This window comes from Bicyclus anynana, chromosome 4 (assembly GCF_947172395.1).
Source record: "Bicyclus anynana chromosome 4, ilBicAnyn1.1, whole genome shotgun sequence".
NCBI lineage: Eukaryota > Metazoa > Arthropoda > Insecta > Lepidoptera > Nymphalidae > Bicyclus > Bicyclus anynana.
The window spans coordinates 6,780,690-6,798,555 of NC_069086.1; the positions used below are offsets into that span (position 1 = coordinate 6,780,690).

The 17,866-nt window shown below is 37.1% G+C and overlaps 1 protein-coding gene across 4 annotated transcripts in view; it reads left to right on the plus strand.

The window, feature by feature from the left end:
* LOC112054318 (TLD domain-containing protein 2) overlaps window positions 1-17,866 on the plus strand; it is a 180,121-nt gene that overhangs the window by 10,990 nt on the left and 151,265 nt on the right. For 3 of the 4 annotated variants that reach the window (XM_052881414.1, XM_052881415.1, XM_052881418.1), the window contains exon 2: window positions 9,013-9,222. The exons of the other annotated variant lie outside the window; for it this stretch is intronic. In XM_052881414.1, the coding sequence (XP_052737374.1) occupies window positions 9,101-9,222 (122 nt within the window). In that variant the 5' untranslated portion in view covers window positions 9,013-9,100. The remainder of the gene's footprint in view (window positions 1-9,012; window positions 9,223-17,866) is intronic. 4 annotated transcript variants of the gene reach the window in all.

A 17,866-nucleotide genomic window follows, 5' to 3' on the forward strand; every position in this document is an offset into this window, starting at 1 on the left:
ACCAGTTATCTTGGTACTATGGAAACGCAAACTTTAAACTGTACTATTTTATTATTACATTTGAGCCAAACCAGATATCAATTTGGCACATCATCTAATTGGGAATGGTTCGCAAATGAACGCTACCATCGGTCGATGTCTCAACGAGTGGGTAGATACGTACGTCTGTATGTATAATATGTTACCGTTAATTTATATAATCTGGTATTATATATACTGTTAAATTGTAAAATATGTTAGTTTATAATCTCACTCGTGATATTATCTGCCGTCATATTGTGAACTGAAAATACTGATTACAATTTAACGTGTTATTTTTCGGTATATTATAATCTATCGGAAGTGAAACCGTTAAATTGCAATCTTAAAACGTCAACTGGCCGAACTTGCCGCTGATTGGTCGGCCTTACAGCAGACCGTTCTGTGTCCATAGAGTTAGGAATGAATCACATGTCAGTCAATCTACTGGTATTATGTACTGTAAAAGCCTAGGCATTGTATAGAACACCTGAATGATGCATATTGCCGGTTACATATACATTTCACCGATCTTGTTGGCTGCACACTATACGTACGTACTGTATTGTGACGCGTAGATTCGTGGAGCGAATTCAAGAACGGCACGCGAAAAGGGGAAACGGTGACAGATAATGGATCGTCGCGAGCGGACGTCGCACAATAGAGTGACGTAGTAAATTCGCTGGCTCCAGCGTTACCGCTACACTGGGCTCTACATAATTCCTGTAGATTATACTGTGGAGTAGTTAATACGAACAATTTAACAAAGGTTCGCCCGAAGGACGATACTACTGGTATAAAGAGAGCCAGTGATTGCTAGACTTTCTTCATTTTATAAAAGTTTGTCAGCTCATGCTTGTAACATAAATGAATGTGGTTGGTACATATGGATTATGCACCGTGGCGGATTTGTGAGAAAGCAAACCTCAAGGTTTCACACTTTCGACCTAAACGAAATCATTAGAAAAAGCTGTACAGAAAATATTGACGGACACTATACACACGGACTTTTTATCTGAACAATTCGTTTAAACTGCGCAGTTTTCTGTTCAGTTAAAACTTTAAAAAGTTAACACTTTTTTAGCTTCGTATAAGAATTTTCTAAGAAAATCACTTATTAAATCCATCCCTCGTAAAGTGTTTGGCTGGGAATATGATTTCTCGCTATTTTTTGGACAACCGAGGGTCCGGACTCTTAAAACCGGATACCTTCATAATAAAGCTACTAGGTCAAAAATCGACAGTTGCCTACTGTATTCGTCTATTGTAGGAGTATGGGCTCAAAAATTGTCAGCTCTTATAAACAGAGGAAAGTTTAGCCCTCTAAGCCAAGGTCCGTGTTCCTTATAGAGTCGTTCCGCCCATCTACTCTGCTTCTGGCTTCGGGCTTGAAGAGGCCTTCAGGGAATGCTTCTGTGATTGCCAAACCCCCCGGTGACGTCGCTGAGGCCCCATTAAGGAGACTACGGCACTTACACATTCAGGAAAAAAAATGGTTATAATCTGAGCTTTCATAAATTGAGGGAGATCTGGCTATCACAGGTTCTTAGTCCACGATGGAAAACTGTTATTTGACACAAGTTTGAAGGTTGTTTCTTGTTCTGGTTGAGACATTGGTATTTGGCACTCGTCGCGGTTCGTTGGCATATCGCACCGCGATAAATGTCCCATGTGTGATGAATTGCAGATTGATTTTGCGGAAATGCAAAGTGAGTTGCAAAGTTTTTTGACACTGATTTAACGCCTTGTTTTTATAAGACTTCAGCGTATTGAAAACATTTATAGAGAACTAGCGACCGCGACTTCGTTCACGTGGAATTACATTTTTCGCACTTCTCGAAAAAACCATGGATTTTTTCGGGATAAAAGATAGCCTATGTGTTAATCCCGGGTATTATCTATCTTCGTTCTAAATTTCAGATAAATCAGTTTAGTAGTTATCGTTAAAGAGTAACAAACATCCAAACATACAAACATTCACTTTATAATATTAGTAGGACTAGCAGATGCCCCGCGGTTTCACCTACATACCAACAGGAACTACTTCCACCTTCACACAGGTAGTAAAACTATCATCATCATATCAGCCGATGGACGTCCACTGCAGGATATAGGCCTTTTGTAGGGACTTCCAAACATCACGATACTAAACCACCTGCATCCAGCAGATCCCTGCGACTCGCTTGATGTCGTCAGTCCACCTGTTGGAGGGCGACCAACACTGCGCTTTCTAGTGCGGGGTCGCCTATTCAGCACTTTGGGACCCCAACGTCCATCGGCTCTTAGAAGTATTTCACTGTCCTGCTCATTGCCACTTCAGCTTCGCAACTCGTTGAGCTATGTCGGTCACTTTGGTTCTTCTGCGGATCTCGTCATTTCTGATTCGATCACGCAGAGAAACTCCTAACATATCTCGTTTCATCGCCCGCTGTGTGACTCTGTAAAACTATAAGAAATTGTAATGTTGTTAACAATTGTAAATTACTGAATGATTTTTTTAAAAGAGCAACTGTTGAGTTTCTTGCCGGCTCTTCTCAGCAGAAACCCTACCTTCGAAACCGGTCAACTGACGTACAAAAGTGCTTGTAAACTGAGCCTACTTAAAATAAATGAAAATTGAATTTGGAATACGGATGTTACTCTACTTATGTTAAGGATTATAGTAAGTTTCTATTCATATACAAGTATAATTATTATATTAATTTACCCACGCAACAACCTTCAGCAATCTTTTTTATACTACAGTTAAGCAAAAATGTAGGAATATTATGTCAATGTTCACGCATGTAACTACGAGTAGGTAGGTAAGGTGCTCAATATTTAAAACGCGAAAGTAGGTAGTATATCCTTTTGTTTGTTTTATTCAGTGAGGTAGAGGTAGGAGGGTTATCTGGCACAGGCACCGTCGTGCCTAAAGAAGATCTCAACAATTATATTATTATTCTTGAAAATGTGTGTTTTTTTAAACTATTATTATCTACACTAGATTTTATAAAGAGGAAAGATTTGATTGTTTTTTTTTTTGGTTTGCATTGAATGTGCTCTGAAACTACTGAACCAATTTGAAAATTTCTTTCACTTTTGGGCAGCTACACTATCCCCGAGTGCTGTAGGCTATATTTTATCCGCCGCACGAGAGTTGCTTCTCATAAAGAGCAACTAGCTATTAGTTTGTTTGTTACGAATAGACTCCGAAACTACTGGAACATTTTTATAATTAGAACTACGCGGGTTTAACTGCGGGGCGTCTGCTTATACCATTAAGGATAATTTAAATATTTGTTTAAATATACAAATATAACAATGAAGTTCTGAACCGATTTTGTTGGTATACAGAGTAGACAGAAAATATTAGCGTTGGATGTCGGTAAACGATGGTTATTGCGACCAATAATACAGAATTAAAAATAATTGCGTCAAACACAATCCATGGACCCATGTTCACACTATGGTCTCAACTAATAATCAGTTCTTGCAAAATCCTGACCTGAGGATATTAAATACTAGTCGACACCCTGCGGTTTTACCCGCGTAGTTCCCGTTCCCGTGAGAAAACAGGGATAAAATAGACTATGACAATCACAAATGAAGTGGCTTTCTAGTGGTATAAGAATTTTCTAAATCGGTTAAGTAGGTTCATATATTACCCTCTTTACCTCTGATAATATTAGTACGACTATAGATGGGATCTATTTTGTTAAAAATACATACCTATAATATATCAATGTTCAAACCTTTGGTATTAAATTTAAATTTATTTAATAAACTCAAACACTAAGGACAAAGATGCAACTCCAACATAGTGTGCAAATAAAGTGCTGCTGCAATTACTGCAGCGTGAGCGTGACATAAATGCATAATTTATTTTTCACACTTTACTTGAAATATATTCCTAGGCATGTCCACATCGCTTATGTTATAAAGATGATCACAGTGACTCGCGACAGCGGCTAAATCCATCGTAATTGTATCCTTACCAAGAACAGTATCCTTATTGTGCAAAACACTGCAACGTCATAGTTAAACGGATCTAATTTTCCTCGTTTTAGAGTTATAGTCTGGCCGTTTTAACGTAGGCGTCCACTCAACCGCATCGTACGTATCGGACGCATCGCATCACACGGATTTTTAATTTTACGGTAGATAAAATCCGTTCGATGTGGTCCGCACGATGCGTATCAGTGGACGTACTTGTATTACTTCCTATACAAAGAATACAAAAATCCGTTTGATGCAATGCGTCCGATTGGTGCGGATCTGTGGACAAATATCATTGGGAGTGTATTTTTCATGCTTACTAAGTCCAGTGTCTTCACATCTATTAATTGATCATACAAAAGCAGAACAAACAGTTATACATAACATTGTAACAGCGCATTTAAAAAACACACAGATACAGCATCTACATATACTAATATTATAAAGCTGAAGAGTTTGTTTGTTTGATTGGTTGGTAATCTCAGGAACTACTGGTCCGATTTGAAAAATTCTTTCAGTGTTAGATAGCCCATTTATCGAGAAAGGCTATGTGTATGCCTACGGGAACGAGAACCACGCGGGTGAAACCGCGCGGCGTCTACTAGTAAAGTATAAACCTCCTCTTTTTTGAATGCAAGTAAAGGAGTTGTCCGAAATTTTCCACACATTTCAGAACGATATAGAAATGAAAAATGTACTAAAATCTTGCATATTTTACTAGATTACTTACTACTTAGATTATATTTACATTAGAATCTTAGCCGAAATAATATACACCAACAGGGAAGATAAGCTGGTTCATTATTTTCACAACAATCCAAATTTTGTAATTTGCATATAGTAGTATTATATACTCTTTGATGCGTATTTCGCTGATTGTCAGTTATTTTTATTAACTGTCGCCTGTTAGACACAGATACTTATTATTGTCCACCTGTAACAAGTAATTTAACTAATTAGGCAAATATAGATTTCTTTGAAAATTGGTCTCATGAGTTCTCCTTATTTGTCCAAATTTATGGTCAATAAGCTCTGTATCATTCGTACCTATAATTTGGGTCCTAGTTTGTATGGAGACTGGGTTTTCTTTTTATTTTAAACAACAATAAAACATATATTCTAATATTATAGGGAACATCTCAAACAGAACTGGTAATCCTTATGGAATGAGTTTATATCTAGTCTTTAAATACATTATAAGGTTTAGTGATTTATTCTTAAATCCTATTACGATTTATGTTACAATGTTTCAATACTAGAATAGAACATAACTGCGCACGCAATCAAATGTTTACGTCTAATGATCGGCGTCCACTGATCGTATCGTACGAATCGCTTCAAACGGATTTTTAATTAACTCACTTAACACTTCTATACATAAAATCCGTTTGATGCGATGCAATTTTATTTTTATTTTTAACCTCGCACGCAAAAAGTGGGGTGTTAATAAGTTTAACATCGATGGCTGTCTGTGGTATCGTGGCATCTCTCAAACGGATGTGTACTGATTTTTCATTCGAAAGCCAGTTTCTTTGCGGTGATTCTTAGTTATGTTTGGTTATTTGAAAGAGTATCAGCTCTTTTTCCAAAATGATGTAAGGTATTTTTTTATATTGAAATGAAAATAAGCAAGGTTCAGCAGAAAAAGCTGAAACCGGTAAGTGGCTCAAGTATGCCTCTCTGACAGAGAGTTACATATTTGTACCTTTTGCCGTGGAGACCCTTGGGCCATGCAGTCGCAGTGCCAAAAAAATTTTCCGTACCATTTCACCGCGGCTTGTTGCCTCGACTGGTGATAGAAGGGCTGGCTCATTTTTTGCGCAAAGGATCAGCCTGGCTGTCCAGCGCGGAAATGCAGCCAGTATTCTTGCCACCATTCCACGTGGGCATGATTTGTATAGTTATTAGGATAAGTTAGCGTAAGTTCCTTATTGTATTCTTTCTAAATAAGCAAGTAAATAATTTATTTGATCCTACGAACATATTGTAACACCATTTAATTTTACATTTATACTTTTGTGTTACGATGGAAATAATTTCAGAATTTTAAATAGGTTAGGTCAAATAGGCTGCGAGAAGGTATCCATGAGGATTTCCCCACGTTAAAAAAAAAGGTCTAATAGGCTATTTAAATTTTTCAATTTTCAACTTGTGTTGTTTAGCAATTGTGGTGTTTTTAACTTGTCCGCTGTTGCTGATTCGCTTTGAACTCTTAATAAGCCACTAAGGTAGTAATTAACAGCTCTTAAGTTATATTTGCTGTAGGATTTGTTCGTAGATGAATATAGTATTCAGTTATTCAAGTCTGTTCAGTGTTTATTATCGCTACAGTAGGTATTGTAAATAAATTGCACTGAAAGGTATTAGCGGAAATTATCTCGATTGTATTGGTTATCTATCTATGTTTGTGATTGCGTATATAAGATACTAGTTGTGCCTCACGGTTCCACTCGCCTATAACTCGCATAATATTATTATTTTTAATGCTTCCATTTATGGGCTATCCAACAGAGAAATAATTTTTCAATTCTAACTTTTCTGAATTCAGAGGTTCCTCATTTACTTCGTTACCCAAAAGCAGATTGAAAACCAAACACGATTACCCATAACCGTCAAGACTGATCTCACTAAGCCAACAATCTCCATCGGTATTAAGGGCCCTCAAAGCCGAGCTCCGAGTACTGTCAAAGTCTACAGTACAGTAGATGTTCTTAACCAAGAGAGACGTTACGTGCCTCTCCGTTCTGCTAGGCTATTCTGTAACGATATTTTTATAACTTGCAAGTGCGAGTTTCGAGTTCACCTCTATCTCTCTCTGTTTAACACGATACTATAGAATGAGAAAGATAGCGGTGAATTTGAAACTCGCACTTGCGAGTTATACACATCGTTAAGGAATAGCCGTGCTGGTCGTAGAATTCTTCCTCTGGGCTCTGGTAGTGCATCTACAATCGCTCAAACACTACGGTGATGCTGCAGGGACTTAATTATTGAGACTTCAGGTCCGAACCACACTTTTAGGTCATAATATATTTCACAACCTTTACATTAAAGCGCGCATAGGATTTCGTTCTGCATATCTAATTATTTTCACGTTTAATTGAAATCGATTTTACAAAAATACGATAAACAAACAAAGGTTTGTGTATCGTATTTTCGTAAATTTATTTCAATCAAAATGTTGATGATTCAGTGATTCAATTAATGAATAGTTGGAAAAAGCGCATAATTTTCCCCATTTCCTATAAGCTTAAAAATAATATAAATGAAAAATGAATGTGAGTATGTCGTTACACTTGCTAGCCTTAACTATTTGGTTGATCTTCGTAGAATTTTAGTTGCTGTTTATTTAAAGGTAAAGTAATAAAACACATACTGTAAGTAGATATATTTTAAGTGCGTTGTCTTAATTAACTCAGTTTATAGACGTTCGAGTAATGATATCATTTTCAAGCAGCATATTTTAGGAAATTGCGTCTTCATGATCCAGGAACTTATTTACGAGTAGACTTGTCAGTATAAATTTAATGTAACAAATATATGTAAAATCTTATTTATTAACTTAAGTTTTGAAACAATTAATGAATTTCTTAATTACAAAGAACTATGAGACAATCTTCTGTTTCCATCTACATTCAAGATGTTTAGTTTGGAAGACTTCTGTAACACTATTCTGTAATGATATATTTGAAAATCGACAATGTGAACTTTGAATCTCTCTATCTATAGTATAGTGTTAGACAGAGAGAGATCAAGACGAATTTTAATAAAAACATTACAGAATAGGGCTACTGAACATCTTGTCGGCTTTTTCTCAGTAGAATCTACATTCTAAATGCCGCATGCTATGCTAATAAATACCATATTCCATTGGTAATGTTATACTATAAATAGTGCTCGAAGATTATTTGAAACAAACTAGTTTGTGATGTGTAATAGAATCGCTGAATGCTTCGCAATCGAACCTTGGCCTTAGATCTTAAATACCAGAACAGGCAGAACGATAATAGAGGCGTGTAAACTGGTTTTGCGTATATTCTTGCTGGATTATTATAGTTTTATTGTTTGTGTGGGTTGTAAAATCTGTCGTAAGTTATTTACGGTATAGCGCAAATGCTATGAAACCTGTTTACGGAAGTCAACACGGTGCAAGCGCCTGCTGTAATCTTAAGAGTGATTATTTCTGTACGACATTGCATTGCTTAGCAAATTGTATCTTTTCACTTGTATGTATCTTTGCTTAACACTTATTGTCAGGCGCTGAATAATTTTAAGAGTCGTATTACACACGAATTACAACTTTGGATAATCTTCTCTTTGCTTACATTAACCTTGATGTAAATTGTGTATAGCTTTTAATATTTGCACCATCATACTATGAGTACATATCACGTAGTGGTAGGCGCATTGCATTTTCACATTTTCATGCTCTAACTTTCCTTCTTTTTACAAATCGTTTGACGAGTTTTGGAGAAACTTCGATTTATGGTGTTAGTGGCAACATCAAGAACTGTACCTTTAGTTTTATGTACAACAACAAACAACTATCGTGCACAATTTCTAAAAATAATAAAAGAAATATGCTTGTAAAATAAGAATATAATATAATTCATCATTCAAAGCAATATTTGTACACTATACTCTACGCTTGTCTTCGTTTTTTTCTTTCTTTCACAAATGTATCTTTTTTCAAGAATATTGAATTTTAATCAAAGATTTAAATTATCAGACATGTTTGTAGTTTTGTTGAATGTTATAGTAGGACAGTACAGACTAATATAGCAGAGTTCTGTTATTATTTTAATTTGTCAGAATTGGATATAACCTAAATACGAGCAGATTAGTCGGGATATTTTTACAATAAAAAAGCGACATACATGTCTGTGATAAAAATCTTTGATTCGAAATTATCTTAACTGATTTTGCTTTTAAATATTTGTGTGGTCATCCTTTATTTTAGACGCTTAGCTTTTGGTGTTTTATTTATGTCGCTTGGGGTGGTCTGTTATGTTGCAGCCCGCGTTTGTAATGGTGCTTGGCGGTACAGTGGTATATTAATGTGCGAGCGGGTTTGGTAGTGCGTCCGCGCAATAACGGTAGCGGGATGTCGTCGCCAGCGCGCGCGCCGCCCGGGGCTGGCACCCTGCCCCCGGGGCCGGGCCCCTCCCGCCAACGCTCCCTCAAGGACCGCCTCAAGGACGGCATCACCGGACCCTTCCACTGGCAGTGAGTGCTCTTTCTATTATACTCAAAATCTTTACAGGAACTGCGAGCGACGAGCTTATTAATCCTCTCCAGCGCCTTTTTTGTGTACGCCGCATGATTATACGCTTAAGGGCACGCTTTATAACTGTTCTTATCTCCGCACACTCTCCGGTGGCTTCGTAACATCGCCTCTGAAAGTGGATATCGATTTTGTAAGTGCGTATCGAGATAATTCCGTCTCCGCGATTTGAAATCTTCGGTGACATTATCGTTATTACGTGTTTACAGGCTCGCTTCATGTTTACGATAACGTTTTTCGAAATGCGTGTATTATTGAGGTATTGTGATGTATTTAGGGCGAAATTTCTTTATTGTGTTATTATCTCAACAATACGTCTTACAAAGGTGCCTAATAGTATAGAAGCTTAGAACAATTAAACGAACTACACATAATTTTAAACAAATAAGTTATGAAATGACATGCATTTTCTACCTTCATTTCTAACTTCTTTGTTGGTAAACAGTACTCATCAAGAAAGGCTGTAGAGGTTTATTATCTGTTTGCAACTGAAATCAATAGTAGACTTTTAGGCAACTAAATGTCTCACTATGATAAAAATTTAGGCTTAAAATTAAGCACATTACTAAGTTAAAAACATGAAATTGTAGACTCATGTGAGTAGTTAAAGTTTGTCATTTGTGTATCTAAGATTTCTCGGATTTCCAGTCTATCATCTATAAACTCTAAAGCTTGAAGCTATTGAGTTACTCAATTAGATTTTCTGTTTGATTCACTAGGCGCTGCCGGTAACTATGACAAGTACAGTTGATTTAGTTTATTACGTTCTCTTCGCGAAGGTATTTTAAAATCAGTTGACTGGATATTCAATTTGTCTGAAGCTCGCAGAGAAGCAGGCGGCTGCGCGCGCTTCTGCCTGGGAATCCAATTTGTCCCTAGATCTCGCCCATCTAACGTCTGCAAATAAATCTAGATTTAACTTGTTCCCAATGTTTGTACACTTTGAACCTGTATACGCTCTCGCTTTTAGTTTTATTTTTTCAGTAGTTTTATGTTATTTAAGAAATAAATAAATCAGAAGAGAGCTTAAACATCTTATATCTATTCAAATAAATACAGTTTTGGATTTCCATCATATTCATTTAGAATAGAATAGAAAATACTTTATTTGTTAACACAAAACATTGAAGACTTAAAACTAATACACGTCTTGATACTTTTAACTATTATTTATAGAATTAAATGTGTGCCAATCAAATGGATCCGAATCAGCTAGAATGTTGTGGGTACATCAGTACCTACAACGCTGATGTTCTGCCAGATCCTTTGATTTTTGAAGATTTACTTGGATATATACACCGCGCTACGTTATTCGTCTTAAACCAAAATCCCACATAATGTACCCAATGTCTATTATCCATCAGTGTTATTAAAAAAAAAAACAAAGTACAATTCAAGGAGTTACAATTGTAATAAACTTTCAAAAATCGATTATTTTAACACATCCTGTATTTTCAAACATCTACCTACCTCCTCGCCGCAGTCACGTCGGCAGCCCGTCGGTCCCTTTGAGCTTTGAGGTCATTCACTTTAACCTATTTCTTTAAATTAAATTTTATTTTATTTACGGGTGTTAACCCGTACTAGACCTGTGTCGATCGCGATTGATCGAATCTCCGATACCCGATCAGTACTTGTGCGTGAGCGAGTGACGCGGCCGTCAGCGCCTCAAATAATCTGCGAACGATTTTTGTTCACCACACCGAATTGGACTTGTAACAATTATCTGGATCGAATACTCGTCGGTCAGTCGTACAACATCACTCTACAGAATAGCAACCTAAAATCCGATCAGTTCGGAATTTTAACGGCCTTCGTGGCGCAGTGGTGTGCGAGGTGGATTTACAAGACGGAGGTCCTGGGTTCAAACCTCGGTTGGGCCGATTGGTGTTTTGGTCCAGGCCTGGCTGGTGGGAGACTTCGATCGTGGCTCGTTACCACCCTACCGACAAAGACGTACCGCCAAGCCGTGGATTCAAATACTCCCCCTAATAAGTTAGTCCGTTTCCATTTCAGATTGCATAATCACTTACTACACTACCGTCAGGTGAAATTGTAGTCGATGGCTAACTTGTAACGAATAAAAAAAGGGTTCCGATTCATGTCCTACGGATGTTCAGTTTAAGACTCAAGTAACTACATACTTTAAGTCGAGTCGTAACGATACACAAAACACGAAAGACCCGTGACCCGAATGATCGAATTATTAAGACCCAACCAATCACCTTGCGTTATAAGAAATGATCGAAAGATACATTTCTTACCTGTACCTATTTTTGGACATTGCCCACAATAGTTACGGGTTAGGCGGCGAGCGGCGTTATCAAAAAGGAAACCGCAAAAGACTAGGGCTTGCTATTTTTTAAAATATCGGATTCTCGATATATCGATAATTTCAAAATAAATTTTTCGGCTAAATGAAAACTTTTAACAATTAAGTATTTATTAAACTTCACTATTTTTTTATGTAACTAAATTGACAAGTAAATTAATACGATTAAACATGTTTAAAGTTTTGTCTGAGGGTAAAGTAGTGTATACTATCTGAATACATTACGTTTTACTTATTTCAGTGACATTTTCGATAAAATGCAATTAAATAAACTAAAATATGAAAAACGTAATAAAGTATAAATAAAGTAAAGTTGATTATGTTTGATACTGTTTTAGTTTAAATAATTTGCGAGGGATATAAAAAATTAAAACTTGTTAAAAATATCTAGTATCGATATCTACGTTTCAATATCGAACTATCGATATATCGTCCATAAAAATATTAGTAATGAATACTTATCGCTATTAAGTGATAATGTCGATATTTTGATATATCGATATTTTATTAACAGCCCTAGTAAAGACACTGCCGCCGACTAGGTGTATCAAAAATAGTAGGTATGTAGGTATTAAACAACAAAATTTCTGAAACTAGGTTAAAGTTCATTGACTTCTTCTTTTCAAACAGAAAGAAACAGGATGTTCTGAAGTTTTTTCATCAATTTTAATTTTTTTTTTCGATAGCGTGTGAATGTGCTTCAGCTTATTTTTAATATTACTATAGAGTTTCTCGTAATGGATACATACATGTCGCAGCGGATTATAGACGCGGCCGGTAGCACGGTGTATAATTTGCGTTCTGTTAAGTTAAAGATAAGATGCCGAATGAACAGAATTACGGTACAGAAAATTACAGAAATCCGTTAACATGTGCCGATCACTAAAAGCTAATTCAATTACAATTACATTTAAAAACGATGCCTTCAAAATGATGATTTAAAAGAAGGCGGCTCTTAAGAATTGTTTATTTCCCAATGTAAACAACTGATCTGAAATATAAACAATCAAGTTTTCCACCACGTACTCGTATTTCCGCTGGCGTAAGAGAAGGTAACAACTAATTTGCCTTGTGCAACACTTATAACGAATGTGTGCAGTGTGCTCGGTGTACATTACCTCCATCCTGTGTCTTAGGCCTCCCACAAACACCGCGGCTTACGAGCGTGCGTCAATCGCTAAGAACGACGACTTTAGTACGATTGTCACCTCCTGCAACAAGTAGTACGATTGCGTAGCCCATACTTAACATAAGATTGTACCTCTCAAAAGTACTTATAACTGTACATATAACGTATGTATAAAATTAAACATCACAATATTCACAATATCACATTTATTTATTAATATTATCCTATCGGACGTGATCTCAGTCGCTGTTAATAAGTATCTCATCAACTATTCAAGCATACCGAAAGAATACCGAATTCCATAACTACATTATGGAATTCGGTATTCTAGATTGATAAGCTTACGGGATTTAACTTGTAAACCAAGTTTCATGTTTTCACGTTAAATAGATTTTGAGTTATTAAGTAGATAAAAGTGATCAAATGGTTCATGTAAAGACTACTTGTCTCTTGTCCGCCGTACTCTGTTTTGCTGTCTCCACATCTGTCCGTCCGCTCGTCCGTTCGTTTCTCCTTTTTTCCGTCTGCTGCTGCTTTTCACGGCTGAACAACTGACTGAACCGGTTGATAAAAGTAATGTGCTTCAAACCAAAACGCCAGCATGTAAAAGCCCTTATAGCAATCTAACGAGCCACCTCCGCTGCCGGAGGTCTCGATATCGAGCATATTTACAATTACTACTTGATTAAAAACGTGTTTAGTACTTAGTACGGTCAATAAGCTATGACGATTTCGTAAAAAGTCAATTTAAATTGTGGCTTTAAACTTATAACAGGCGTCCACAGATCCGCATCGTACGTATCGGACGCATCGCATTAAACGGATTTTAGTATTCTTTGTATAAAAAGTCATACAAGTGCGTCCACTGAAACGCATCGAACGGATTTTATCTACTGTAAAATCAAAAATCCGTTTGTTGAGATGCGTCCGATGAGTGCGATGTGGATTTGTGGATGCCTACCATTAACTGGAAGCTTAAACTTGTAAGTCTATGTTTTATTTAGATAAAACAAATTGTAGAATAAAACTTGTATAATACCTACATTTAATCATAACATTTTCAAGTGTACAGCAATGGCTGAAAGTAGGCTAGTGGGTTTTAAGTAGGCTAGACTTAGATCTGCATATAAGCACTATTCTAGTCCTAGAGACGCTTGTAACATTTATAGTAGAGCGCGACCAACGATTTTCAGAAAGAATATACAAAATTTTCTTATAACGCTTTCACAAGTTATACAACGTTCATTGAATTCATCAATGGACAATCTAGTTTCTTTTGAAGATGTTTTGATTTCTGAAGTTAAGCTAGCAATGAGGGTAGTTATTTATTAGATTTGTATGATCTTTTTATGGTCACCATTGTGATATAAATTTGTCAAGTTTTCATGGCATCTATATTATTAATATTAGAAAGCTGAAGAGTTTGTTTGTTTGTTTGATTGAACGCGCAAATCTCAGGAACTACTGGTCCGATTTGAAAAATTCTTTCTGTGTTAGTAGATAGCCCATCTATCGAGGAAGACTATAGGCTATATATGATCCCCGTATTCCTACGGGAACGGAAACCACGCGGGTAAAACCGCGCGGCGTCAGCTAGTAGTAAAATAATTTTATGGAAAATTGTGTGTGGAGATTCAGCTTCGCCATGTTTGTCCGAAAGACTCAAAAAGTAATCGATGTATAGAATTAAAACTGGGACCGACTGTTGTATATCTGTGTTTCTTTTTTGTTACACTTCCATTTTGAAAATTTCAACCTTTTTAGTAAAGAATTATAATATCAAAGAGGTTAGGCGTAGATCGGCTGTAAATGATATGAAATAAGATTCGTTAATTCCGTATTTATTATACTTTTGTTTCGTTCGGTTGAATTTGCTGCGGTCTCTCACGCTATTTTTTGCTAATTCCGGGGGGTTAGTCGCATCGCTTATCATGCTCGGGGCGGTCTTTGTTGTAGAGCTATTCCGTTGTATGGCGCCCTTGGCCCATATAGAATATTAAGCTCCGTATGGGGATACCGGTTAAACACTGCTCCGTGTTTATACAAGCCTCGCTCGCTAGTAGCCGTATCAATTCTTGGCAAAAGCATACTCGGTTCTGATTGTTGTTTGTAATCAAGGTCCATTTTTAACCCCCTACGTAAAATGTACGCTGGTATAAGTTTGACTTGTCTATCTGTGAGTTTATTCTTTGTTCTTTGCCGGCTTTTCGGTTGAATTTGCGATCCAGTGGTAGTTACTGGCGTCGACTTTTCCAAAAGTGTTATATAGAAGCCTTCTTGAAATAAATGAATTTGACTTGAATTCCATAGTGCCGCAGCGCCGATCGATGGAAGTGTAGTCTATACTAATATTATAAAAAATAAAGTTTGTGGTATTTTACTATAAAGCCATGCTATTTGTGAGTGTCATAGGCTATTATATCCCCGTTATCTCACGGGAACGGGAACTACCCGGGTAAAACCGCCGTGCGTCGGCCAGTGTAGTAATGAGATCGCAAGAGAATCACTATAGTCTGGCAAGTTTGTTGATGACATTCCCGTGATATGCGGGCGACGGGGGAAAGATTGCGCCGTGCGCGGCTGTGAAATCGTGCGTGCGGGGAAGTGAGGTGCATCAGTCGTGGGATTTCATTCATCGCTACACGCCCCCCGGCCCGCGCGGCCTATCGGGAGTGTTACGAACGAAGTTGCCAAGCTATACCAATCTTATTATGAGTTTGAACATTATCTTTTGGCGAAACGGTGATTCGATGCATGTGCAGTAATTATTCATATGCTGTAAAAAGTAACTGTTGACCTTCGATGGGTTCTCACGGTGGCAGGTGTCCGCAATTCAGCCTACATAAGTGCTCTTCAGTGTTCCGTTCTAGATTATAATGGTGGCAAGGCGTTTCCGTAGTAATAGTTTATTGTATACATTGTTAAATCATGGGCACTAAGGTATTGATATCTTAAGTACTTATTGATACCAGTTAGCATAGCATCATTAATACAAATACTCCAGTGTCCAGAGAGGAGGGAAGTGGAGGAAAACGACGTTTCTTTCGGCTTTCAGCCGAATATAGTCAATCTACTTAATTACTATTTTCTTTCTTTTCTTATGTTGTTCGTGGATTTCATTTTCTCTTCTCTATTACTTCTGTACACCGTAACCCTTTATTTATAATTTTTATTATTAGCTTCTTCATTGGGTTGCCTGGACGAGATCGCTTGTTAGCGATAAGGTCACTTAAATTGACAATTTTTTTTTTTATTCTTTACAAGTTAGCCCTTGACTACAATCTCGCCTGATGGTAAGTGATGATGCAGTCTAAGATGGAAGCGGGCTAACTTGTTAGCAGGAGGATGAAAATCCACACCCCTTTCGGTTTCTACACGGCATCGTACCGGAACGCTAAATCGCTTGGCGGTACGTCTTTGCCGGTAGGGTAGTAACTAGCCACGGCCGAAGCCTCCCACCAGCAAATTTTGTATCTATTGTAATATGTTCTTTGTGGTGTACAATAAAGTGTATTTTCTTTCTTTCTTTGCACGTTCACTATTTTCATTTCGTTTTATATTTTGCGTTCCCACGATTATTGCGGAAGTAACGTCAATTCTTGTAAAACTTTGCATGCCAGAATAAAGCTGTCTTTTATCTGGGTCCGCTTCCCAAAAATCAATTTTGAATTGCTCGATATCATCGTCTCTTTTTCCTTATCCCACTTAAGTGGGATCGGCAAAATATTTCAATCTCTTTCCTTCGCTTTTATCATTCGTCAACTGACTATCCTCTTTCACACACTCCAACCATCTCTTTTGTGCCCTTCCTCTCCTCTAGTGTGCTTCCACGTCTGGTAATGTGACTTTCAAATTGTCTGATATAAATACAACCCTTAAATGTGACAATAAAGGGAAAAGTGTTCTGAAATATATTTAACAAGTTTTTTCCATTTTATCATTTGTTCTGTACCTACACCGCCTATATAAAAGAGTTGTTACGCCGCTAGCAAAAAATGTCAGGCCTTTTTGACGGGAAGTCCCAGATGACGGTGTATTTTGCAATTCAGCCTACATTTCGTCGCCGAAACTCTTCCGCTCCAGATTGTTTTCGTGAAACTATTTAACTTTACACGAGAGCTGGTAGGCAATTATATTAGAGTAGAAATGCGATTTTATTTCACATTTTTCAAGGTGGGAGATATCATAAAGTTTAAAAATCTTAACTTAGCCTAGTTCTAAATCTTTTTCGCACGGACAGAGGACAATGATTATTACTTTTTTCACTTCTATACAGACGGCCTTTTTTAACGACCTCTGTGGCTGGTGGGAGGCTTCGGCCGTGGCTAGTTGCCATTCTACCGACAAAGACGTACCGCCAAGCGACTTAGCGTTCCGTTATGATGTCGCGTAGAAACCGAAAGGGGTGTAGATTTTCATCCTCCTCCATCCACAAGTTAGCCCGCTTCCATCTTAGATTGCATCGTCACTTCCCATCAGGTGTGATGGTAGTTAAGGGTTAACTTGTAAAGAATAAAAAAGAAAAAGATTTTGTATCAGGATTGGTATCATCTCATTTCAGTCATTATCATTCAAATAGTCTGATAATGACTGAAATGAGAGGTTTAAAAATCTTATATAGACCATGCTGGTCAGATGCGGGTAAACGTGTTTAGCCAACCTCGAATTTATCTCGGTCCGACGCTTAGAAATTTTTATTATCTGGTAACCCAGAATCAAAAAGTTTTCGAAAAAAGTTGAGCGTCTCCTCAAGATGAATCTATTCCCGGAAAATTAATTGGATAGTAATCAATTGTAAAAATTCGGATCCTGGGCCATTTTCTACGCACGAAGGAAAAGTATTTAATGACAATAAAATAAAAAAAAAAAGATTACTACATTTTCTTCATGCCGGAACAAGTAAAGTAGGTACCAATTTAAATGGAACCTTTGTACTGTAACTGGGTGATTACCAAATACAATTTTTTGTTCAAGTATATTGAACTGTGATGGTTGAAGATTTGGCAAAACATTCAGTTCTATTTGTAAACTTGAGGCGCCTATTGTTAAACATTTTCAAACAGATAGCAACACAATAACTAAACATGTTATGTACTTGCGTAAATATTTATTGATAGCAATTGAC